The sequence below is a fragment of the Falco biarmicus genome, chromosome 17, assembly GCF_023638135.1.
Source record: "Falco biarmicus isolate bFalBia1 chromosome 17, bFalBia1.pri, whole genome shotgun sequence".
In the NCBI taxonomy this organism is placed as follows: Eukaryota; Metazoa; Chordata; class Aves; order Falconiformes; family Falconidae; genus Falco; species Falco biarmicus.
The window spans coordinates 2,988,382-3,014,825 of NC_079304.1; the positions used below are offsets into that span (position 1 = coordinate 2,988,382).

General features: G+C 57.8%; 1 protein-coding gene across 1 annotated transcript; it reads right to left on the reverse strand.

Moving 5' to 3' along the window:
- Positions 1 to 4,217: 4,217 nt before the first annotated feature.
- On the reverse strand, positions 4,218 to 25,380 carry RND2 (Rho family GTPase 2). The gene is made up of 5 exons (XM_056362621.1): positions 25,154 to 25,380; positions 24,984 to 25,071; positions 10,789 to 10,898; positions 6,574 to 6,708; positions 4,218 to 5,692 (listed from the first exon to the last, which is right to left on the reverse strand). Exons 1-5 carry the CDS (start codon positions 25,253 to 25,255, stop codon positions 5,444 to 5,446), a joined length of 684 nt encoding a protein of 227 aa, XP_056218596.1. The 5' UTR covers positions 25,256 to 25,380; the 3' UTR covers positions 4,218 to 5,443.
- Positions 25,381 to 26,444: the final 1,064 nt, after the last annotated feature.

Below are 26,444 nucleotides of genomic sequence, written 5' to 3' on the forward strand. Positions count from 1 at the left end.
GGGGAGAAGGGTACAGGGACACCTTTTGCCCAGAATCCAAACCCACCCCGAAGCCACAAGCCCAAACTTTTGAAGAAGGCTTCAAGCAGTTGATGTCTGGGTTGGAGGTGACTGTGGCAGATGCACGGTTGGGGTTCAGCTCAGCCGTGCCAGCATCTCCATTTCGGTTTTCATCAGCCTCTAGCAGCCTGTACGTTTCCACGTCCAGCTCCGCTCCGGCAAGTTCTGCATCTGAGCTCTGGTTCTGCTCACGCTGGCAGAACGCGCGTTTTTTTGGCTGCTACATGGTTTTTTTCCTTTTAGCCTTTTTTTGGCTGTTCTAGAGGCAGCTGGGCACAAATTACTTTCATTCCAATATCATTATTTTCATACCACAGGCTTCCAGCTAGTTAGAGCTATACTGGCGGTGGGGAGTGCGGGGGGCAGGGGGTTGCAATGACATTTCCCTTCAGTACAGAAAATAAAACACATTGACAAAACCAGAAGCAGAAGCTTTCAAGAAAGATCCTGTCACTTTTGTGTAACCCCAAACACCAGCTGCTTTGCTGGCAATGCAGCTTCACTTGCGTGCCTGGGAGATGTCACCTGCGTGCCTAGGAGATGTCACCTGAGCGTGTCTTGTGGCGAGCTGGGGGAAGGCTACATACACTGCAGCTGCCTCCTCCTAGATGGAATTTGGAATTCTATGTCCTCCTTCCCTTACGTGGGGGGGGATCTTGTGGGAGCGAGCGCTGTAAGTCCCCCTGACTGTAACGAGCCTTGTTCACGCAGCCCACCACCGAGCTGCAAGTCTTAAGCAACACATTTTGTTCCATTTTCTCCAGTCTCGACAGCACGGCAAGCCAGCGTGCCCACACCAGCACGGCGTCGGGCGCAGGAGAAACAGTTCGGTGAATTGAAACAGGCGATGCTCAGGCCCCCACGCCTCCACCACGCGTGCTTTGGGAGCCTTCGTCTGGTGTGTGGCGCAAACGCTGCCGCAACGCATGTGGTTGAACCTTCGGGGAGGGGACGCTGCCCTGCACAGCTCCCCTGTCCCCCTGGGCTGTGCCCCCTCAGGACAGATCCTGGGAAGTGTCACGCTCTTCCTTGGCCTGTCTCGCCGTTTGCAGGGGATGGCGACACTGCCAGAGCCCCACCACCGCCTCCGACGTTTGGAGGCAAAACTCAATTGCTGCCGCTCAGGCTGCTTCAGTGTGGGGACGTGGTGGCTGCTGCTCCTTCTGCCCACGGCAGGACGAGGCAAAGCACCGGGGCGAGAGCTGCTTGGGCAACCGGCCACAATAATCCCTCCATCCGCTTCATCGTATTCAGGCACTCGCCCGATACAACCTTCGCAGTGCTTTGAAAACCTGGTGCCTGCAGGCAGCAGCTGCCCTGGGGGAGTGAGGGGGCTCAGGCGCCCAGCTAAACACCCTGCAAATGCTCCTTGCCCGATCCCCCCTCTTCTACAGCTCCACAGTTCTCTTCTACAGCTCCACACTTCTCCCCCTGAGCCCTCCCACTGGGAGGGAGCAGCACAAACTGGTGGCATTGAACGCTTGCCACTGGGTTGGCAGGACCACCAGCATCCCTCGGTCCCTGCATTTCTCAGCGGCTGTGAAAAGACGGGCTGCAGCGTGAAAGCCGTGATTCTTGCCGGCTCAGCTGCCCCCTGCCCTGCCAGCCCCAGCGCTGGCTCACGGAGCTCAGCATCTTTCCTGCCTCCTGCTTTTGATCTATAAAGCTTTGCTTGGCGGCAGTGACCCAGCCGCATCTCTGCACATTTCCAGTCTGCTGGGGGGGGCCCTCCAGGAATGTCAGTTTGCATTTGGTCCTGGCCCTCTTAACCTTGACCCCTGGCCCCAGGGTGGGCTACGGCCATTAAACCTTGGCTACCTGGGCTTTCGGCACCATGGGGATGGTTTCCGCAGCGCTCCGGTGCTCGTGGCTTTCTGCTGGTGGGGATGGCTGGGGGGATGCAGACAGATCCATGCATGCGCTGGATGGGCTGGATGGCACCACAACCCCCTCCCCCCCCCAAGCCCCTCTGCTCCCCAGACACCCCTTGCCTGTGGGGTAGCTTGTTCCTCGCTGATGCGAGCTTTTTCCAGAGGGAAAAGCTGAGCACAGAGCCTTCCCAGTGCCCCCCAGTAGCTCCCCTCACCGAGCAAGGCGCACCTTTCTCTTCCCTCAGGGCTTTCAGGGCTGGAATCCTTGGGCTGTAGCAGCCCTCTCCAGGTTTTCCAGTCGCAGCCTCCTGCCCCTCCAGGTGTCTCAGCTGGGAGTGTCCCAGGCTGTCCCCTCTAAGGCAGGCATGAGGAAAGCCCTGGTCCCACAGTAAGATGCTCCTGGCATCACAGGGCAAATGCCCCGAGCCTTCAGAGAGCCGTCGGGTGGCGTGCAGCGGTGGGGGATGCAGTGGATGCACTTTCCATCCTCCTGGATACCGCTCTTTTAGTGGTCAGTGCCCTAAAATACCTTCGGCTGTCCTGGTTCTGTACTGGGCCACGAGCAGCAGCAGAAATCTCATGTGCCTCATGAGATGGCAACTGAGGCTGTAAGAGCCTGTAGCCCCATGGGCTTTAACATTTTTACTTCACCCCACCCAAGGACCCAGCTCAGATATTGAATGATAAATGGTCTTGGAGGCTGTTTCACTTGCCTCGGTCTCTTGAGATGTTTTGGTTGCTATTAATTCTGACTGGTTCTTCCAGAGCTGCTGCTGGGATGTTTGCCTTTTACACCGCCACGATGCATCCCTGAGGGCCATTTGAGCAGCAAGAGCCTGGGAAGTTCAGCGTACAGAAAGAAAAGCAGCAGCAGCAGCAAGGGAAGCACTGCGGTGGTGGCAGCAGAGCTAGCGGCCAGGGCCACTGCGGCCAGGGCATCTTTCCACACCAATGACCCAAGAAAACAGGACAGCCTTGCGGGGAGCTGCCAGGCGCCTCGAGCCTGTCCCCACTGAGGACCAGCTCTGCACAAATGGCATCTCAGCATCCCCCCGCAACGCGAGGGAGGGGAGGGGGCTGCCGCAGCCCCTGGCCAGGGAGGGCGAGCAGCCAGTGCCTGGCACTTGGATCCTGCTGCTTCCCTGCTCCCTGCGGAGGCAGATGGGGTGCTCCCTCCCCCACCAGACCTGTCTGGTCTGTCACACACCTCAGCCACCACCCGTCCCGCTTATCTCTGCAGGCTTTGCCGGTTTTCTTGCAGTCTCCAGACCTCCCTTTGCGGGGTGGGAGGGGAACAGGCACCCAGCTGATGGCCCAGGGAGGCTTACGGCCACCTCCTGCAGCCACAGCCCATTCCTTCCTACACCTGTACGCAGCACAGCTCAGGTTTGACAGTTGCTGCCCACTCCTGCAGATTTGCTTATAGGGCGAGTTCGGTTAATAGAGAGCCACTGGGAGTTTAAACTAATCAGTGGACCAGAAACTGCATTTGTAGAGACCGCCAGATTAAATTTTCAAAGGCATAAAGGCGCTAGGTGATAGAAAAAGGGAGATGTGCTTGCCAAATACTGCTGTGCTTACGTGGAAAGAAGGGAGACGCGGTGATTATATCACACACGGATGATGAGAACAAATGCATGCGGGTGAGAGGACTTGGTAGCAACAGTTCCAGCAGGGACATGGGGCTGAATGTTTGCAAAGGCTCTGGGGACCCTGCAAAGCAAAAGAAAAACATCGTGATGCTGAAGGCTGTTATTGGCATAGTGCCTTGCTGGGTTTCTTTCCTCCCAGGCTGCAGCTGGGCGTTTTCATACTCTTGCAACCTGCACCCAGCACAACAGCATTCCATCGTTGCTTGAGCTTTTCTTGTGCTGGTAATTCAGATGCTCCAGTTCCCCAAACAGCCTTCACGATGCAGCTGAAGTCTAAGACCTGGCTGGGAGAGCAGACACAAAATACAAAGTCAAAAGCCGTCTTCGCTTGCAGCTATTGACACAGTGAGGCCAGGGGCAGCTCACGTCAGCTCAGACTGGTGGGTCGGGCATAGACAACCTGCAAATGCTCCACAGCATTTAAGGATTCAGGGTGGAGTGAGAGGTTATTCAAGGCAGGTGCTTCAGCTCCAAACTGACTAAATGCAGCTAGGGCCCCTGTATTTTTCACTGAAGTGTCTGTGTGCATTTCAAGAGCTAGAGAGATACATTAGACACAAACAGAAGTCAGGCACTAAGACATCTTGAGAGGATGCCTGGTTTGACGATTAAAAACGAACAGAGCCAAGCACTATGCATTTTCCAACGCTGTTTATTTGTTTTCTGGAGCCCACCGACACAGCTGGATCTGGCAATGGAGCAGCTTCTTTTTTCTTTAAAGTGTCTATGCGACATTAAGTCAAGGCTAACACTGTAGTCAAAGGCATTTAGAGAGGGCAGCAGCAGAAGCAATGAGAGGTGTTGGGAGGAGGCTGTACAGCAGGGCAGGAGGGGCAGGGAGCACCTTCCCTCCCACTGCCGCAGTGGGGACAGGGTGCAGAAACGCCTATCATCTTTTTGGTTATCTGTACCAGACAAACACAGCACCATGCAACACAATCTGCAGCTGGAAATGAATGGGTGGAGAGCAGGATGCGGAGCGGCATTGCAGGCTGCTTTGTCAGAAGCTGTGTGCCTGTGGCAGGGAGCAGTCGGATGAGTAACCGGGCTGTCAGCAGCTGGGACACAAGCTCCCGAGTGGCATTTGCTTGCTGAGGGGAACCACAGTTCTCAGGATGCATCGACTGGGATAGATAGACCTCTCCCTTGGAGCCAGATCCACACTGCTGCATTTCAAATGGAGTTCAAGTACCTAAAATACCGTGTAAAGAGCCACCTATATATTTTCTTCCCAAAAGGTGGACTACTGTGGTGTCTCATCAGGCTAAGGTTCCTTCCCAGAGTGCCTTTGCTCCCAGCTCTGGCCCAGACCTGCACCTTCCATGGTGACTTGCTGTCCAGCCTAGCTGAAGGCAGCACCACCTCAAAGCATCACTCCTCTTCTAAAGGAAGATTGAAAGAATACCTTCTCCCGGTCACACTCTGCTGCTAGCAATCCCACCCGCCTCCCACCCTGCAGGCCAGGTCCCACACAGCCCCCCGCCCCACGCTGTGCGTGCTGTGTAGCTGCACACAGGCGCAGAGGCTGGGCTGTAGGTTCAGGAGGGTGGCACACACACACAGGATCGCTCCCTTTTACATTGTTTCACCCAGTCACAGACCTTCCAGCACCTGAATACTCCTCTGCCAAGTGGTTCCATCACCCCAAGCAATCCGCACAGCAGCAGCCAACCCAGAAGTCTCCACGGTGGGGGGTGACACGAGCACCCCGGGTTGCAGCTGGGACCTTTGCTCAGCCCTAGAGCCTGAGAGAAAGGCTTTGGCAAGGCGGGCTGGCTCCCGCAGCCAGCACCATGCCCTGTCTCAGCCAGTTACTGTACAAAATGGACAAACACACACACGTTATTTACAGCCCGGTTTTCACATGATGGAGCAGCTCTTGGCTCGGTCTTTCCTGATCTCTGTGTCGTTCAGTAAGTCCGTCCTGCCAGGCATCTGTGATGCCCGCTTCAGTCCCCGTTTGGAGTTGCTGCGCTTCAAGTTCTTGTGCACCCTGTTGACCGAGGCAAGCGTGGTCACATGAAACACATCCCGAACGCTGTTCTCCGAGACCTTGGAGGAGCACTCTGCATAGGCCACTGCCCCGATCTGCCGTGCCAGCGCGCTGCCCTGTGGTCCAGAGAGAGCGGGAGGAAGAAGGAAGAAGGTTAAGCCACCAGCACTCTGCAAGGAGCATCCTTTCACATCGCCGGCAGCCCTGGCTGCGCTGGCAGCCCCACCGGAGCGCCGGGGCACAGTCGACAGCGGCTCTCCCACAACGTCCACTCATCACCCATTCACTCGGTGCGAGACCACCAGACGTGAGGGTCTCTCCCGAGCAGACAGTGCTACTGGGTGCTGGACCCTGCATCAACTGCAGGTTCTCACTAACGTGGTGCCCCCCCCGCAGCCGAGGACAACCCCTCTCAGCGGGACAGTCACCTAGGACCTGCTCTGCTCAACGTGGCACCAGGCACAGAGCAACCCAGGGCACGGCCACCCCTGCACCGCACCAAAGACTGGGGTCCCCGGGCCAGCCTGGGGACTCCACTGGGTCCACTGGCAGCTGCAGCCCCCCAGACCCCCCCGGCTGTGGCCAGCACCCCTCCAGCAGTGCTGCCCCGACACTGAACCCAAGCAGGAGAGTCACTTGGAGCAGAAAGAGCTGCACTGAACTAGGAGCTGCAGAAGCACAACACTCCCCTTTCGCCAGTCCAACTTGTCAAATCGGGCATCTTCACCACCTCTGCGGACAAACTTTTCAGCTCCTCACCAGGAGACTGTTCAGCAGAGCATCAGGAACAAGTCAAGGTCTGCCAGAGCTGGGGCAAAGAGCGCCGTAAGCATGAGCAGCTCAGCATCCATGAGCCAGGATCAAACCAGCTTCAGACCGAGACCTGGGCACAGCGGGTCGTTCACTGCTGAGCTTCCTCGGACCAGTAGCTCCTACAGAAAAGCCCCCTCCCTGCCTCCCCTCCCTGAGCCCTAGGGGGATGGCTGCTGAAACACACCTGCTCGTGCGTCACGGGGATGAGGCGCTGCTTGGAAAGCTCCCGGAGCGTGTTTAGGTCTGTCCGCATGTCCAGCTTGCAGCCGACCAGCACAATCTTCGCGTTGGGGCAGAACTCCTGAGTTTCCCCTTGCCACTGCAGAGGAGACAAGAGGAAGAAGGTGCTCAGGGGCTGCCGGTGTACAAGACGCTTCAAGAGGTCCAGTGGCACCTCCACGTCAAGTTTGTTTTGGCAGCAGGCAGCCTGCGAAAGGGGCAGGTTGGAGCGACAAAGGCAATCACAGGGTCTCAGCTCATTGCTCGCAGCCCCTTTCCAACCAAGACCCCCCAGCCTTGGGGGGAGGACAGGCCAGCAGAGTCGTGCCATCAGCTCCTCCCGGACACCATTGCCCAGCCAAACACTCCATGACTCCCTGCCACGGCAGAGCCCACCGGTCTGATCCACAGCTTCTCCTGCTCCCACCAGCCAGCGGCACTTCCCACTCCCACGGAGGAACGGCAGCCACGGCAGCCCGGGGTCCCTGCGCCTGCTGACCACCACCACGGGCTGCCGAGCCGCCCTGTCCCGGCTCATCTCTGCACAGGACCTGGAACTGGACCAGTCAGGCTACCCAGACTGCTACTGGTGCCGCTCCAGCACCACTTGTAGGTCTCTTGCCTCGGACCTGGGCTGGTGCCGCCGCGAGAGGGGATGGGGCATGGGCAACGGTGGGCACCATGGTGAGGGGGGGCTGTCAGGGGGGACGCAGGCTGGGAGCAGCTCTGGAGGCTGTGCTGGAGATGGGAAGCACAGGGCCGGCCAGCTTTCGGTGTTCTGCATGTAACACGAAGCTCTCATGGGATGGGGTTTGGAAAGCAGCCCCCCGAGGGCCAGACCGCACGTGCTCGGGTGCGTGTGGCTTTTCCAAACGGGGGTCGCAGCTGCTCCGAGACTGATGGACTCATCAGGGCACGTTAATGACTGCCACAGGCAAGGATGGGAATGGTCAGCGTGCCTCTCGGATAACTTTATGCTCGTTTGGGCCAGATATGCCCTGCAAACCTCTCAAATCAAAGCTGCAGCCCCCTGCGCTGGGCCACAGGAGCCCACTCGTGGGCACGGCTGTGGAAAAATAACCACCCCACAGCCCAGCACACAGAGCTGGGGCTCCAAAGGTCACCCTTGCTGGTCCTCCCAAAGTCACCCTTGCTGGTCCTCCAAAGGTCACCCTTGCTGGTCCTCCAAAGGTCACCCTTGCTGGTCCTTCTGAACCACAGGCGGCAGGGAGCTCTTTGCAAATCACACTCATTACTTGCTTATTATTGGGAGCCACCTGTTAAAGACTTTAAGATATTCAGAGCGCAGCTACAGCCAGGGAAATAAAGAACTGAAGCAATGGAAGAAGGCCAGGGCAAACATCCACTTCCTTCATACTAACAATCCCTTTCAGAGCTCCAAAAATTAATGCCCAAAGCGCAGTTAATTGTCCGCAGCAGTAAATAAAACCATCACCTGTGACCTCCCCCTGGGGAGACCTGTACAACCCCATCAGCACATCAACACCCTGGTTACTGATCTGGTGTTTCTGAAGCAGGAGGCAGACAATAAAGAGATTACCCCTGGCTAAAGATGTCACTTGGAATTAGCAATTTCCTTCTGCGCTAACTGGCGGCTAGGCATATGCCTTAGGCAATTAGAAGGGCAAAGAAAACCAAGCCCACAACCCAGTGTCCATAGCCTGGTGGAGAAAGGGAGCACCAAGAACGCCCCAAGTTTCATTCAACCGATATCAGACCGAAGCACTGCAAAACAGGGAAAAATCTTATTTTCCATCAGGAGATGGGCTCAAGTATCTTCACCATGAACCTCCTTCCCTGCTGCCAGCGACATCTGTCCACCAGGACTCACGGACATGCCCAGCACCCAGGGCTGCACAGCTACTGGGAGATGCTGGTGTCACAGCTGCAACGCACCCACAAAAGGAGGATGATGCTGTTCTTTTTGAGCAAGAATTCAAGCACCCTAATTTACTTGAAGGATGAAAATCCTCAAAGGGATTGAGCTATCGGGTTTGTTCTTGCCAGGCAGAGGTCAGGGCTGCCTGGAATGACACAGGGCTCCCGGATCCGTGGGAGAGGTGCCACCCTCTTCCCACATGACTGACACCTTAGGGAGCCCAAGATTTGCTGTGCTATCGAGACTTGTCAGAGTGAAGGCACTACCCCACGAAAACCTGCTTTGTACAAAATGAAGAGCTGCTTGTTCGCATTCTCTCAGCTGGCTCCTTCCCTTCATCTGTAAAGGCAGCCCAGACATCAGAAGGGCAGCGATAATAAAGATTTCCTCTGCTGAATTAGCATTTCTGCTGCTTCCTTCTTCGCCTGATATCAAGACCCAAAACCCATTTCAACTTCACGGCGTCTCAGGAATTTTCCTCACCTCCATAGGCTGCATGCCTGCACCAAAGGAAACAAGGCATCTACTCAGAGGCACTTAAAAAATCCCCTGTGATTTAGGGTTTATTTTAAGTCACCGTATCAAAAAGACATTGCCTAACAGTACTCAAAGCATCCGTGATGCTGCACAGGGAAGACCGTGCACTGAGTGAGCAAGTGTGGGCTCACATGAAGAGTGCACAGAGAGACACAAATAAATCCCAACCCCAGCTAATTATTGACGGGTTTGCATCTCACTAAGGTATAAATGATTTGCTTGCATTACTATTCTGCTGACTTCCAAGCCGAGCAGTGAATTCTTTCAGCCCAGATGAAACACGCCTCCCTCCACCCAGCACACTTGGTACCCAGGACCTGCTCTGGAAACAAACACTGAGCCATTGACCGAGTTATCTGAAGGGTCTTTGTCCCCTCACCAGGACACTTCTGAGACACAGACCTACTTCTCAGCCCTCCCAGCAGCTGAGTAAGAGGCACTTGCTTCAGCACAACATTTGGCAAAATGTGGAGAGGCCAAGAGGGCAGCCAGTACAATGGGACTTGTTCAGCATGGCCAGTCCAGCCCCAGCAGCCTGGGGCTCGCTGGGGAGAACAGCTACAGGAATCACTATTCCGTAGTGCTTTTCACGCCTCGGTGTCTCCGACAGCTTCGCAAACAAGATGCCAGCCAAGGCTGGCCTCTGGGACAGGATGCAGCCGCCAGTGAGCTTTGCTGTGAGAGCCTGCTGAAACCACATCTCCCTGAATTCCATGGAAGGAAGCAGGGCATGGCCAGAAACAAGGGATATGAGTGACCAGGAGGCTATTTACCCTCTCCCCTGAGCAGCACCCTGAGTTGCTGCACTTCATCCCATCTCGGAGGAAAGCCTCGCATGGGAACCTCTCCCCAGGGGCCACCCACTGCCCCAGAGCATGGCAAGCAGGGACGGGCCGCGGTGCTCCGCAGTGGGTCCCCAGCCTGGTGGGGCTCTCTGAGACCTGCCAGCTAGAAACACCCGCTTTGCTGAAAGACACTAAGGAAAATTATTATTCTAATAAGTAATACTTTCTTATATTCTAATAAATATAAATATTTATATAAAAAATAATATTCTAATAAATAATATTAGCTTGGCTGCTAACGCAGAGCATGGCCGGTCAGCTCTGCCAGGGCAGGCAGTGTTCAGGGTCCTGCATGCTCTCCACTTCAGTGGCATTGTGCCGTCTCGTTTTATTCATTCATAGGCTTGAAATCCAGTGCCACAGCTCATTATTCTTGTCGTCAAGCTACAGAGAGCTGATTGCTGTCTTTCCTACTGTGCAGATGTGACAGCCAAAAACCCGAGCTCTCTACTTGCATAGAAACAGGCACCAGGAGCCACTTCTCAACTGCTGCAAGCGACCCATCGCACGCTGACTGGTGGCTCTGCCAACAGGAGATGCCCACCACTTCCCAAGGTCCATGGAAAACGGAGAAAACACCCTACGCTTCTCCCTGTCCCCACGTTTGTATGTGTGTGCACACGCAGACCCCGCGCACACGCCAGCTACCGTGAGCAGCACCATTCCCCGGGCTCCTTCCAGATGGAAAGAGCTTGCTTTCTGCACAGCCCGCGTGGGGAGCAGCAGCAGCCACCCATCCTCATCCGAGCGTGCTGGAAGCCAAGGCTTGGCCCCAGGGTCAGAGCTTTTAGCCCTGATGACAGCCTCAGGGAGCAGGGACCGCAGCAGGGACCGCAGGGTGCTCCCCGCGCTGCTGCAGAGCTGTCTCGCCAGCCGGGAGGGCACGCCGGGCACTCACCTTCTTGAGCACACTGTCCAGCGTCTCCGGGCGGCTGATGTCAAAGCAGATGAGCACAGCGTCCGAGTCCGGGTAGGCCAAGGGACGGACGTTATCGTAATACGCCGAGCCTGCAGAGAGGAGCAGGAAGAGAGCGGTAAGCAGCAAGTCTCATCCCACTGACTGTTCATTACCCAAACGGGCAGGCAGGACCCCCAGCCCCCCCCTGCCTGGCACAGAGCTCTCCAGTTCCAGTAAGAACTGGAGATGTTGCCACATGATGCAAACAAACAACTGCTCTGTCGGAGGTGAAGGATGCTGACCGAAGCTTCTGACCAGGAACCAGACACCGTTAGGTTCAGCAGTTTGGATTGCAGAGGGATCGGTCCCTTTGTTTAGGTGCGGCAGACAAGAGGGTTTGTCCTTGTGCCCTTACATCTATCCCTTTGCAGAGTGGAAATAAATGCAAGTTTTGCATCCCTAGGGAGCAGCCGGCAAGTCAGAGGCGGCAGAGCTGCGCTGCCAGGGCAGGCTGGCTCTGCAGGAGAGGGTGCCTGGAAGGGCTGTGGCACTGCGGAGCATCGCATCCCTGTCCCCACCACTTGCTATGCAACCTGTGCCTTGCCATGCGGTCGCTGCACCGCTCACGGTGGAAAGGTGTGGCTGAGAAAACGCAGGGAACGCCGCTGCTGATTTTTCTGCTCCCTTGCTATCTTTGTACAGGAGAGCTCACTCACGCAGCTCGTGAGAATTTCAGATAGCTAAAAGAATTGGTTTTGCTCAGGATTCGTGCAGGAAAAAAAGACAGTCAGATTCTTTTTGGTACCTAAAAGATGCAATGGGATTTGGTGAACAAGCTGTAAAGGGGAGGGGATGAGTCTGTATTCTGCAGGATTTCTCAGTGAGCAGGCAGAGAGCCCAGCCTGACTCCTGCACAGCTCCTGCCGCACACACACGCGTGCGCACATGCACACACACCCCCTTCGATACGAATTTCAGGCATTAAACTCATTGTCCCACACTGCTTTTATCCGAAGCGTGTCCTGCGTGCCACTGTGGATGCCTCAGCCCCCAGTAACGGCGCGATCAGCTCACGGCTGCTTAAAACCAGCGTTTCGGTTTTATGTTTGGCTTTACGATGGCTTAAACTTCCTGGAGGGATGAGAAGCAGATGTTTATTTATGAAAAGGGGAAGCAGAGACACCAGAGTCCTTGTTGAATCTGCCTCCTCGGGGAGCGGATCACCCACCCCGAGGCCAGGAAACCGGATGCGCTTCCTGCGTGGCCCCCCAGGACCCCCAGACCCCACACTTTCCCACCCTGGGAGGAGGGTGCAGCACCCAGCCCGGCTGTCAGGTGGCTCCTTGATGGAGTTCAGCACCTGATGAATTATGGATGATGGGGGCTTATGTTTCCGGGAGGATGGGAATCTGCCCGGGATAAGTGTGAGAGGAGAATAGGACGATTCTCCACATGGGCTCCGACCCTGGCTCTTGTCTGCCCCAGGGCTCAGGACTGATGTACAGCAGAGCGGGGGGCACAGCTCCACATCCAGGGGCTTTGCAAACACCCCAGATCCCTCTGCAAGAGTCAGACCTGGCTGTGACCGCTCCTGCCTCTGCCCGGAGCCCGCACGGGGCAGGCTGAGATGTGTCTTCCCAAACCTACCCAGCTCCAGAGGCTGCCCACCCACCCTCCCCTCAACACTCACCCACAGCGAGACACCACCAGCAGCCCCAACTGGGACCTCCACGGCACAGAGCTCCGGGCATGCTCTGGCTGGGGCAGGCACCCGGGCATTCAACAGCAAAATTCACAGAAAAATGGGCTACAGGTGTCCTACAGCCACGCTGCTGCCAGCCTGCAGGAGCAAAGGCACCCCCCGCGCCCCCTGCTCCTCTCGGAAGCCGCAGCCTGGGTCTCCATCCCTGCAAAGTCACCGGGAAGAGCAGCAGATGGGATCCAGCCCAGAAGAAACAGACCCTGGTCTCTGCAGAGCCCAACCCGGCTCCTAGAAGGAAAGTCACGTTGCCGGCATGGAAAGGAGCCAGTCCCTGCGGTGCCTTGGCCAGCCCCGGGGACAGGGATGCGGGCTGGCACACCGGGCACCACGGCAGCCCCGCATCCCAAGCGCGGGAGATTTCTGACCTCGCTTCAGGCTCAAGCTGCTTCAGTTCACAACCAGCAGAGCCAGCAGACCTGGCCCCAGTGACGTGCTTCCCCCACGCAGCAAGGTGACCCAGTCCCCAGTAAGGATGGGGTCACCTTCCGAGGCAGCACCAAGCCGCCAGTCTCGTGCCTGATGTGGTTTTACTGGGTGGGATGTGAGATCCAGCATCGATCCGCAGGCTTGGGTTTGCTGGGTCCTTCATCCCATCCATGCCCTCTCCCCCATCTCCCCGATCCGTGTGACGGTGTCTGCCTCCAGACAGGGGCCCCCAGCACTCCGGAGGAAAGCTCCGTGTTCCCACACACATCCTCTCGCTGCAGCTCCTCAGCTTTACATAAACACTGCAGATAAATCTGCCCCCTCCCAGCCCAGGAATGCTCCTTTTGTAGAGGTGGTTTTGGCTCCATTGAGCACAGACATTGCCACAGCAAACTGTATCATAGCAACCTTCTGCTCCTCTCAGCAGCCAGCCAGCTCCTCGGTGGAGAGCATCCAGCACCGGAGAGCATCCAGCACCAGAGAGCATCCAGCGCCAGTGCAGAACGAAGCATGACCCCTCGGTTATCCCACAGAACCAGCACCATTCCCACCCCGGTGCCAGGAATTGTGCTCCCACTACCTGGGACCACAGGAGGGAAGGCCCCTGTGCTGGCGGGAGGAGCTGAGGGAAAGGGATGCACTAGGTCAAGAACCTGATTTTCTTCATGAGATCAAAATCACCTTTGTATTCATTAACTTTCTGCTCCAACTCCGAAGGGCAGGAGCAGCCCCTGGCACCTTCAGCTCACCAGCTGCTCCGGCAGCAGGTAACAGCCAGTGCTCACAGCCTCTGCCCCACCACAGGAGACCGATGGAGACCGATGGCCAGGGCTGCCCAGCAGATCAGGGGAGCTGCTGCCCTCCAAACTTGGGTAACCTCCAGCTTTCTTTGGAGATGTCTCTATTGAATCAGGAGATTCTGTTTGGGGGATTATTCTTCCAGTTTTTGCATCTATTACTTTTTCACGGAGTATGACAATTAAAAAAAAAAAAAATCCTAACACAAAAGCCTCAGTTCCCTCCAATCCAGCTCTTCAGTTTTATTGATTCTGAGCACTCGACACCTTTCAGATACTCCAGCAAGACACCCCAGAGACCCACAGTCTGGCACTTCTGAACACACACACACACGCCCAGGGCTCATGTGTCTGCAGCTCCAGCCTTTACTGCATGAGTCATTCTCCCACTTGGCACCCAGGTTTGCAAGAAACAGGACCTACGTGCATCTGTTCGTGGTTAAAGAGAGAAAATTGGAGGAAGCCAAAAACCAGCTTAAAAATAAAATCCACACGGTTGCTGTCTGAAATTCAGGGGTGGATGCAGCCGGGAGTAGCTCCTCTTATCAGCTGGCAGCCCCCCGAAATGCATGGCACTGTGACTCAGAGATGCTGCTCTCAGGGGCAGGGGACCAAAACGTGCCGTTTCATCTACACCAACGTAGCCTTAATCTTCATTTGTTCCTTATTAGCTGTTCTGAGAGATAATGAGCCTCCTCACCCGGACATCCTCCATCCCACAATAGCACATTACAAACCAGGAAAGCAAACAGGCATGCAGAGCCGCGATCTGCTCTGCAAGGGGCTCCCGCAACCCCAGCCAGCTCTGGTTTGAAACAGAGACCAGCACTGCCAAGACCTAAATTTTTCAGCATCGCACTTGTCTCGGAGGGCTCACTGTAAACTCTCCCCACCGTGCCAGCAACGCTGCGGCACATGCTTGCCGCAGGGACAGCCAAGAACATCCTTCACAGAATGAAGCAGAAATTCATCCCAGCTTTCTGGAGCGCTGCATCGACAAGCCCCGAGCGCTTGGGGGTCACCTCCCTGCACGGCGGTGCCAGACAAGCAGTGGCTTTGGAGAAGATGGCATCTTTGCTAGACAAATCCCACGGCCAGTTCAGCCGAGCCTTTGTCCGGAGGACAAAGTCGCCAAAGCAGGACCAAGGTGCAGCTGCCTCAGCATCCTCTCCCCGCGCACGGCCAGAAGCCGGTACCACCTCTCAGCCAGCATCCATCAGACACGGGGAGACCATCCCCTCCACTGCCACGGCTCCAAACCACCCTCCATCGAGCCCCAACCGGCCACCTCTCGTGTTTCCCAGGATGGGGGCTCAAACCCCCCGAGCTGCCGCGTACCAGCACCCGTGCTCAGCGCTGCCTGCGGCTACACCAGGCTTCCCACAGCTGAACTCTCAGCTCCAAGCAGCCTTTTGCTGCAGAGAAATTTATCCGAACGGCTGCTCACTAGAGGCAAAGGCTCTGCGTGCCGAGGCACGGCGCTGAGCCCCCCTGCCCCCCCCCCCCCCCCCACCTGGGGTAGGGGCTCCTCGATGCGGCTGCACAGGGGTCCGGCGTGGGAGCGGGAGGCACACGCTCCATCACTGCACCAGACCTGGTTCACATCGCATCAGGTGCCAGGGAACGGCACGGCTTTGATGATTAGGCATTCCTCCGCCAGGGCAGATGATGAAGAAGGTGTTTAATAATATATTTTATTTATATCACACCTTTAAGACTGCAAACGAACTGTCTGTACAAGTCACAGACGTGCTGGGCAGGGAACAACCCACCCAGCTGCTCCAGGATGGCAGCAGTGCGGGAAGAAGGGGGCTGCAAGAGGCTGAGCTGAGGGGGGGGGGGGGGGGGGGGGGGGGGGGCGGTCTGAGGCTCTGGAGGGGCTCTCCCCAGGCAGGCAGGCATTTGCATGAGAAAGGCACACGTCCCCTGCTAGAGCCTGGCTATTGTCAGGGAGCACATACAAGCCTGGATTGAAAACCTGGCCCTGAATGAAAGGCCAGAAGTGGCAGCTGTCCCAGACACCCCAGTACAGAGGCGAGGCCAGTCCCCATGGTGAGCCCACAAAAATCTCCGCTGGTTTTCCGAGACATCCAGGATGCTCCAGAGCTGCCATTTCCTCTGCAGATGCAACAAGAGGGCACAGAGTCACCCGAAAATATTTCCCACTGCTAGAAAAAAAGGGGAAATCAGCCCGGAGAAACAATGGCAGGGTTTACAGCGGAGGGTGAGGAGGAATTCAGCCCCAGGGAACACTGGAGAGCAGCAGTTAAACAACCCCAAAGGTCATGCCCACTCCCCTTACCCTGGCTGCAGACGGACGAGGGAAGAAATTTTTCTTCCCTGGCCCCTTCACTGAGCTCAGCTCCACTGTCCCACAGCCCAGCCAGCACCGGTGGGAGCGGGCAGGTCACAGACCCGGCACAGGACCCCCCCAGCCGGGCACACAACGGGCTCAGGTGTCCCTTTGCAAGGATGAAGCCACCGGTGCCAACAGGCCACTCGTGCCTATCGCCGTGCCCACTGCCACCAGCCCCCGCGTGGCACAAGCCCCAGCCACAGTCCTGCAGCTCCTGTGGCCGCATCCTGCCTACAAGATCCCCCAGGACACCTCCTCCTGCGAGGCACCCCACTGGAGCCAGGGAGGTGGGATCCCCAGAGCCCAGGAACCAGCATCTCCACGCCAAGGGGCTTCTCAGAGACCACCCCTCACTTAGGGGGAACCATAAGCACGGCCAACTGCAGACACAGGTGCTTGCCTTCAAGATTTTAGTTGCCCTTACAAAGGCAAAAAGTGATGTTTGAAGAGCAGTAGGTCGGTGTGCCCAGCATGTGATGGACCAGAATATGCAAATGCCCTCCTCACTCCCTGTGTCATTAAGGCTGATGAGCTTTACAGACAGGGGACCAGGAAACCTGCCATTGCAGCCTCCCAGACTGCAAGAGCCGCACATCAGGGAGACGATGATCTGAACCACCACAAGTTCAGAGACCGACTTCATCCTCCCAGCGTGAAATCAGACCCTCTCTCCTGAAAGAAAAAATCAGAGGAGTTTTTTGTTTGAAGATTGATAATGTGCAGCAATATCCCTGAGCACCCTGCAGGTCCCCGCTCAGCCGGGGCTCAGAGACAGGTTAAGGATCCCTGACCCTGCCCAGCTCATTATTGTCTGGAAGGGGAGGATGATGCAGATCCCACTGATATAAAAAACATGTTTCTGACACTGATACAGTGCTCATTAATTAGAGTCCAGCCCAGAAAAGCACCAAGTGGCAGAGACAAGAATTAAAACCCTGGTGACAGACTGGGGGACACTGGTAACGACGGGCTCTGGCAGCACCGCGGTCCAAAGCCCAGACCCAGTTCCAAGGTCACAATTATGAAAGAAGCAGTAATTAGTGACGTTAAAGATTAAAGTGAGTGGCACTAAGAGCAAAGCAGATCTGGCAAAATAAGAGTCAAATGGAGCCACCATCGTGCCAAGCTCCACTCTGCAGCAAAGCCCTGGGCATGCGACATGCCGGGCTGATAAATGCACGCTGCCACCCCTGCCAGCACCCAGGTGCCCTGCGCCGCTCGGGGTGCCCTGGCTCTGCCCACAGCAGCCACACAGCCAGGCAAAGGCGGCGACAGCTTCTCTCCAAGAGGCCATCCCCATCACGCCATCCCCATCACAGCCCACAGGGCAGAGCTTTCACCACTGCATCCCCGGCGCCTTCCCACCGAAAGCCCCCCAGCAGCAGGCTTTACTGGGGAAGGAGCCCCCGCCAGCCTTGCAGGCACAGCCTCAGGAAGGGTTTACCCAAGCGATGGTCACACATTTGTCCGAAATCAGGGTATGACAGAGCCCCACGATGGGGAGGGCTCCAACCCGATGGCCAGCAAGGTCAGGGTCAGAGGGTTGTCATGACATGACACAAAGCCCTGGTGCCAGAGAGAAAGTGGGGAAGACAAGGAGAGACGAGGCATCCCACCGAAGCTGGAGGGAGACAGAAAGCAGCTGAGGGAACTGCCCCTAGCCCAGCCCTCCAGAGGACACCGGGCACAGTACGGCCATCGGTCCTCCGGCTTTTGCAAGCTCCTCTGATGGCTGGACCATGATGTTTCTCTTGTGCAACACCGCTGCAAACCCCTGAAGTGCAGAAAAGGAGGAAACCATTCCATGACATGGAACAAGCAACCTTCTACAAAGTGCCTAACTGAAACAAGAGCTAATCCGCTTGGACAATTAACCTCTGCTCCTAATTCTTACGATGCACGTAAAAAAATGAGTAAAATACTAAACAACCCAGCTGGCATACCTTCAGGACGGGCATGATCAGGATGAAGGGAATGGTATTTGCACAGGCTGAGGTGGCATTTCTGGGCCCCTCTCCAGATCTGATTAGTGGAAACCTGTCACTCGGGAGGAGGCTGTTCTGCTGGATTTACCAGCAGAGGAATCCTCAGCTCAGGCAGGCACAGGGTGCTTCTGCCTCATCCAGGTCCTGTGCCCCCTCTCACCTACGCAGCTCACAGGGATCCAGAGGAGTTTGCTCAGGTGCAAACCTCGCTCTGGCAGTCGGGAGGAAGCTCTGGAAGCTCCTTGTAGAAATCCCTGCTGGCATCTCTGGGGGAGCATCGCCGAGTGCCTGGGGTGGGAGGGCTGCGGCTGCAGAGCAGCCCGAGGAGCTCATCCAGGCTTCTCATAATCACGCTGGAAACCATCCCTCTGGCAGCTGACAGCGGAGACAAATGGGAGCTCGAGGTCCTTTCCTGGCACTCTTGCCACATCACGAGGGCAGCGGGCATTGCTGCCTGTTACCCCTCCTGGGGGGTACAACAAGGACGAGGAGTGGCAGCAGATTCCCAGAGCACAGCCCGCGCACGCCCCAGCTTTGGGAAAGGCGTCCGAGGGCTGAGCACACACCATTATCTTTCTGCAATGTTGCACATTTCAGGTTTGCTGTGCATAAGCAGCAGAGCCGTCCCCGAGGGCTCAGCTACCAGATAAGGTTTCTCCCCACAGGGAAGGCTGTGCCTGTACGCTCATGAAGTTTAATCGAGTGAAGATTTAATCTTCAGAATCTGGGGCAAAAGGAAAGCTGCATCCATGTCCTTGCTGCACACACGGGGTCTGGGGGGCACATCGGCCGGCTCCTTCAGAGCTCCCCCTCCCACACAGCCCCCTGCCACCACCCCACCCCCCCGTCAGCCGAGCCTGGGCACACCAGCACTGTTCGGTGGGGCAGGGGATGCTCCTTGGCAGGGTGCTGGGCGAGGACCATTAGAAAAGCAAAGGATGGGGCATGACTGCCCTGCTCCAGGGAGTGTCTGCAGGTCTGTTGATGTGACCGCCCCGATAAGGAGCTTCCACTTGCCCTAACCAGGCAAAAAAATCAGTATTAAAGTGGCACTGGGAGGTGGGTGCCACAGAGGCCAGACTGACAGCAGGAGGAGGGAGAGCGGAGCGGTGCTGTCCTTGCCACAGGAGAGAACAGATCACCCCCATCCTGTGGGAAAGGGGTCTGCATCAGAGCCAGGAACAAACCCACCCCAAGGAAAGCCCTTCCTTGCCCACGAGGTCACAGCAGCCCACAGGGTTGGCTGGTTGTCGCCAACGGCCCCATTCCTCAGCACCCCTGTGACACCCAGGACACCCCCAGCCCCCCAGAGGCTGACCCTCCTGGATCGCAGGGGAGAAAGGATGGATGCTGCCCTTGCTGCAGGGAGGTGCAGGAGGAGCAACCTCCATCCCTCAGCCACACAGCGTTGCAGCACCCCCACACCATGCCCAGCCCAGCGAGACAATCCTCCCGGGGACTGTCATGTCATGTCATGTCATGTCTTCTCAGGTCCATCCTCCACCCACCACTCCAGCATAAGCGTTTCTGCTGCTGTTTCTGCTGCAACTCTTTCAACTTCTGTCTGACTGGTTACTGACCTGCCTGAGAATGTGACCCAGCTGCACATATTTTTAGGCTTAACTACGTATTTGTGCTGAGGCAGAACACAAGTATGCTGGTTTCAGGCTCCCAGCCTCAACAGGGAGCATGGGAGGAGCTATTTTGGTACGGAAAGGGCAGCTCCACATTTTTCCTTTTGCCTCAGAGTGCAAGTGGCATTGAACTCCTCCCAAGACAGAACTTGCTCTTGCACTTTGGAAGAGGCAGCCATGGCAATCCTGGAGCCGCATGCTGGGAATCCATGGACAAGCCTCAGCATCCATGGAGATGCCATCGCTTAACTCGGCCCCTTTCAGCTCTCTAATCTCATCAACATTCCTCGGAAGTTCCCCTAAAGAAGGATCTGTTATCGCAGCCTGTACGTTCCCACACAGGCCATACCAAGGCAGACTGTTTGCCGAGTACAGGCGAAGAGGGAGGCGGAGGGGGATTTGCAACTCACAGCGTTATTCTTGTCTTGAACGCGCATCTGCTTAAGAGACAGGAGCCCCGGCAAAGGGCTGGCAGCAACTCCCTTGTTGTGAGCTGCAGCACAGAGCAGGGCACAGTGGCACTGCTGAACCTGTGGCACTGGTCTTTGCAACGTCGTGGGATGTCGTAGACACTGGGGGTATCAGCAGCAGTGCATCCCACCAGTCCACAAAGGACAGAAAAGTCTTCTCCAGCAGCTTTCCAAGACGACAGGGATCCTGTGCAAGGCACAATGCCAGGCCTGGGTCTCCCCCATGGCCACCGGCACAGATGCCCCTACCAGGCAGCTCCACTCTGAGCTGGGATCTGCATCAGCAAAAGACGCACCGAGCAGATAAATGAATGGTCTCAGGTCACATCACTGCTCTGCCTGCCTGCACTTGGAGGCCACAGACACAGAGGGCAGGCACAGCCTCCTGGCATAAAGGGGTGTGAGCCAAAAGCAAAGAAGTGAGCCCAGGCTGCCATGCACAGCACAGCTTCCTCCCCATTATTACTGGCAACAAAACCAAAAAAACACCTCAGTGCAGGGCAAAGCCCCAGACGTGCCAGCACCGACGCCGCAGCACCTGGCCTTGCCAAGGCAGCAGCGTGGCCTGAGCCCGTCTCTTGCCCTGCTGGACCCGGCTCTGCGGGGCCGCCGGCACGAGCGTGGCATTGGGCCAGTCCAGAGATGCAGGCAGTGGGTCCGCTGGCCATGCCCGGGTCACCGTGGGGATGCACCGAGAGCCGGTCCCTGGGGAGGCTGGCCGGCGCTGAGCGCCCTCGGCACCGGAGACCTGCTGAGCACCACAGCAGCCTCCAAGAGCAGGGCAGAGCCACAGACACTCCCTGATCCCACATCCCACAGGGAACGCAAGTATCGCATCGCTGGGGAAAACCTCCCTGCCCCGGTTCGCAGCCAGAGGGAATTGTGCTCCCCTTCACACCTCTGAAGAATGGAAATGAAACTCAACTCCTCATCACAAAGCACTGCTAGTGATCCCAAAGCCACCCGCCCCTCCTCCACCTGGCCACAAGGAAGAAACCTCTTCCCCGATGGGTCTGGGGCACCGGCACTGCAGGTCCGGGAGGCACCCAGCCCTCCGGGAACAGCACTCCCAAGCCACCAGGCATCCCGTCGAACAGGAGTTTCCCCCCCACCCCAAGGGACCGGCGCCATGCAGAGGAGTTGTTTCTGTGCCGAACACTTTCGGCCAACAGGCAACAAAGAATTTGCCAGAACGGGAGCAGGAAGAGCAGCAAAGCACCGTGTCCTCCGTAAGGCTCATGAGCAGAGGTGCCAGGGCATGGCAGCTCCCCAGAGCCAGATCCCTGCCCACCCTGTTCAGCAGGCTGGCTCCACAGCCCTTCCCTCGCACACACAGGGGTCCAAACTGCTTTTTAAACAGCACATAGCACCGGCTCTCAGGGAGGACGGGAGGGATGGGACATCCCTGCTGTGCTGTGAAATGGCACCCGAAGCAATTTCACTCCCACAGAGAGCCCTGAGGTGGGACCAGCTTAAACAGAAACAAACATGAGATGCAACCAGCACCTGCAGCTGATGGCTCAGACTTGGTTCACTGTTCTCCCTGGTGATGGTGCAGGGTCCTTGCATTTGCCCTGTCTGAGCAGCTCAGATTTTCATCCTCGTGAAGGATTCTCAGTGCTGGAAACTCTCCAGAGTCACCCTCCCGCCTCAGGAAAAGTAATCAATAGACAAAGGGTTAAAAGACATTTCAAGGAAATCGGAGGTCCCAATACAATTTGGGAGCCATTCAGTTCTCCATCATTTCTGTCCACCCTACGGCAATATTCTTCTAACTAGATTTACTGCCTGCCTGCCAGCTGCTAATGTCATAGCCTGCATTTGCCACTTAGCAGGAGGGGCAATACTACAAGCCCCCAGGGAGCAGACAATGTCCCAGTTTGTACAGGGATTATCAGTGGGATTTCTGGGCGGCCAGGTAGGCTGTGGCCACGCTTGGTCACAATAAAGGGAATTTTGCAGGCAGATTGCTCTTGCCCCGACACCCGTTGCTGGCTGATGCTCAGCTCACCCTGCACAGCTTCCAGAGCCTCCGACCACTGTCACGACTATCTACAGGACGGGGGGGGGGGGGGGGGGGAATAAAAAAAATCAATAGTCAGCTCCTCTGTCCAGGTCTCTCTTCTGATTTCTGAAGGAGATCGTCAGTTCCAATTACTTACCTAAGAGATGGTGAGTGTTTAAAGTCTAAAGGGCGATCTTGACAGGGTGATGGGAGCAGTTTCCCAGCACCTCCCTTCCCGCTCTTGCTGGGATGGAATTTATCATGAACAATAAGCCCCTGCATGCAAAGCGGCTTGAAAGAGACAGGAGGAAGCACAGAGACAAGGGAAAGTGCATCCCAGTGCCCGTCATTCTGCATGAGGAGGGCAACCAGTTACTCTCAACCTCTCCAGCTCAGCTAGTTCAATTCACTATTGTGCAAAATTTCTTTTCCCAAAGCTCCTGTTTACAAGTGTCTCCGAAAGGTACTGGAAATTCAACAGCAGCTTGCAGTCCACAGCTAAAAATATCAGCGTGATTACTAGGGACAATTGCTGTGCATTGCTTTGCAGGACTGTTTATTGAAGAACTAGCTCCTGTGTATTTCAAATCAAAGCTGCAACGGAAGGGAATTTATCCAGAAAACTATCTAGCAAACTTCATCTACAAAGCTGTTAAAAAAGGTGTTACATTTTTCATAAGGAGAAAGGAGAATCAAAGTTCATTTCCTCTTGGCTATGGAGATAAACATTAGACAAACTTGTATCTTTTGTTGAAAAGGGTAAAAATGAATGCGACAGCACAAGATGCAGGTATCAGATACACAGCTTTAAAGACTTTGTATCATGTCCTTTTCTTTTAACGTTCCTAAGATCGAAGGCAAACATTCTGGAGAATTCCTAAAAAGCAAACAACGCATCAAACACGCTGCCGCACGCTCAGGTGGGGAAGTTTTTCACGCCAAACACAGACACTCGGAGCAAAGCCACCCAGTGCCTAACAAAGACACCCCAGCCGGCCCCTTTCGCAGGCTGTGGAGCCCAGGGCTGGGGAGCCCCCGCAGCCACGGGGTGATCCCAGCTGGGGGTGTACGCACGAGCACACCCAGGTGATACGGGGGGTCAGCCACCCCTCGCTCCCGGCGCACCCCGATCCCGACTCACCCCATCCGAGCAGCTCCAGGGAACCCTCGGCAGGGAAGGCCCCCAGCTCAACCAGGATGGCTTCGCTGTCACCATCCATGCCCGAGGGACCTCACGCAGACACGCCAGCCCAGCACCATCCAGCCACCACGCAAGGACTCCCACACAGCTCCCCATCACACGTGGAGAGCCGATGCTTCACCTGCGGCTCCAGCAGTCCCGAGAGCCAGCATCCCTGCGGCTCGGGCAAAGCTAAAGATCCCTTTTTGTCTAGAGGAATAAAAGCCAGCGAAAGCAAGGCCTCCCGGTCAGGAAGCTCCAGAACAGAGTCAACAAACGCACTTTACATGTTAGAGCAAGTCCAACGCTCAGCAAAGCCACCACCCCAGGTAGAGCAGTGCTGATCCTACGGCTGTAATTTGATGGATGCAAAATTACAGCGAAGAATTGGACTGTACAAATGCCAAGAAAGTCCTAGGTCACGTTTTCATTTACTATTGCTCTCAGACACTGAGAGGACTTCACCAGTCACAAAGACACCCGAAATTACAGGGAAAGGGCATCAGCAAGCCCGTGATGTGCACCCACCATCCCAGCACAGCGTTCAGCCGCACGGTGCGTGCGCCGCAGTCCAAGCAGGCTGGCAGAGGGAGATGACGAGGCGCACGCCAACGGCGCTGGGTGCCGGTGCTTTACCAGCTCTGCACCGAGCACCGCACCGGCCACTCAGGCCTCCGCAGAAGGACAGCGCGAAGGGTGGGGAAGGGTCTCGGTGGGCTGAGGCAGAACCACAGCCGAGGGCACAAACGGGGCAAACACGAACCAAAAGGAAAAGCCCCCAGGAGCCCCCCGACGCGCCGTCGCGTTGAGCCATGAGTGGCCAGTGCGTTCCACGCTGTGTCCCCCTGTCCCACGGGGCGTCCCCCTGTCCCACGCTGTGTCCCCCTCCGAGGCGCGTCAGTGCCCCCCGCCGCCCCCGCACCTCGCAGGGTTGCGGCGCTCCTGGGACACGGAGCCGGTACCCCCCGGGCAGCGCGGAGCCGGGGCCGCACCGCGGGCACAGGGACCGGGCACCGGCACCCCCCCCCGGAGCGGCACCAGGCACACACCACCGGGCACACACCGCCGCTCCCCCCCAGAGCGGCACCGGGCAGCCCCCCCCCCTCCCGGGGCGGCACCGGGCACACACCGCCAGGCCCCCCCCGGACCCGCACCGGGCACATACCGCCACCTCCCCTCCCCCCGGAGCGGCACCGGGCACACACCGCCGGATCTCCCCCGCACCGGACCCGCACCAGGCACGCACCGCACGGCTCCCCCCGTTCCGGAGCGGCACCCTCCTCCCCGGACCTGCACCGAGCACACACCCCGGGCGCCCCCACCCCGGACCCACACCGCACCGGGCACACACCGCCGGGTCTCCCCCCCCCCCCCCCCGCACCCCACCGGGCACACACCGCCGGTCGCCCCCCCCCCCCGGGACCCTCACCGGGTCTGCCCGCGGCCGGGGCGAGTTCAGCGGCCGTTGGATCGCGGGGCGCAGCCACAGCCCCAACCCGGGGTCTCCGCGCAGGGGGGGCACCCCGGCCGCGGAGAGCAGCCCGACCCCCCGGTCCCCCCCCCCGGGGGGGGCAGCCCACCTGAGGTATCCCACATGTTGAGCTCGGTGCGCTGCTTGTCGATCTCGAAGCTGGCCGTGTAGTTCTCGAAGACGGTGGGCACGTAGCTCTGGGGGGACGGAGGGGAGAGCAGAGGTGAGCCCAGGCCGCCCCCCGGGCCGCGCCCGCCCGCCCGCCGCCCGCCGCCGCACCTCGGGGTAGCAGTCCTTGGCGAAGACGTGCAGCAGCGCCGTCTTGCCGCACTGCGTGTCCCCCACCACCACGATCTTGCAGCGCGCCAGGTGCCCCTCCATGGTGCGGGGCCGCGCCGCCCGCGCCGCCGCTTTACCGGGACGGCCCCGGCCTGGCCGCGCCCCCGGCCCCGACGGCACCAACCAGGCGCGGAGAGGAGCCGGCGCTGGGCAGGGCCGCGCCGCCACGGCCGCCCCCGGCCGCCTCCCGCCGGCCTCGGCCCCGGGAGCCGCCCCCCCCCCCCCCTCCGCCCCCTCGGGGCGGCCTCCCCCGGCGGCGCTGCGGCCGCCCCCCGCCCGCCCGGGCACGGCCCCGCCGCGGGCTGCCGCCGCCCCCGCCCGGCGCATCCCGGAGGAAAGGGGGGTGGGCTGGGTCCGGAGGGGGGGGCGGCCGGAGCCCCCCAGCACCGCGCTGCCTGGGGGGGGCGCCCCCTCCCACCGGACCGGCCGACAGGGGCACGGGGCTCGCTCCCCGAGGGGCTGGCTGGGCAGGAGCGGCAGCTGCGCCGGTTCTGAAAATCTCGGCCCTCCGGTGCCCGGGACCAAGCGAGGGCGGGGGGGCGGGGGGGGGGCTGCTGGCCCCCCTTGCCCGCCGCGCAGCCCCCCCCCCACCGGGCAGCGGGTTCTGCTGCCTCCCCCCGCAGCAGGGACAGCGCAGCGGTGCCTTTAATTAGCAGAATTGGTGAATAGGGAAAGGCTCCGCTAATATTTCACTGGCCACACTGCAGAGATTTACCGTAATGGTAAACTTTCATCTGCCAGAGACAAGCTGTCTGTCACAAACTGCAGTACAAACAGAGACAATGAGACAAAGCCAGCCTGAAGAAGTGGAAATTAAAATGTTTTGGCACTGAAACCGGATTTATTAATGGACTGAGGGGGCAGCTTGTTTTTGCTGAAGTCACAGTCAGTTTTCCTCTATAAATATTGGTGCTGTGTGTGAAATCAGGATGAGTAAGGAACAGAGGTTCGGTGCAAGGCGGGGTGCCGTGCGGGCACGCGGTGGATGTGGGTGCTGCACTGCCTTCGGCCCAGCACCGGTAAGGACGTGGCAGCCTCCGTGGGTGGCACGTGCTCTGGAGAGCTGGCTGTGCGCCCCATCCCGTGGTCACCGGCCACACAGGTCCCCTGTCTTGGGATGCACCCCCAGGGTGTGGGCCCACTGCAGGTGGAGCTGAAAGGTGCATCCTGAGCTGGTCCAAGGAAAATTCAGGTCCCCGCTCATCTTCTCATCCCAGGGCCCTGGGAGCTG

Excerpts from the sequence above, each read along its gene's own strand:
- RND2 (XM_056362621.1), bottom strand. The coding sequence starts at position 25,255 with ATGGAGGGGCACCTGGCGCGCTGCAAGATCGTGGTGGTGGGGGACACG. Across the intron at positions 10,899-24,983 it reads CAACATGTGGGATACCTCAG|GCTCGGCGTATTACGATAAC; the intron begins GTGGGCTGCCCC and ends TCCTCTCTGCAG. Across the intron at positions 6,709-10,788 it reads TGGACAGTGTGCTCAAGAAG|TGGCAAGGGGAAACTCAGGA; the intron begins GTGAGTGCCCGG and ends TCTCCTCTGCAG.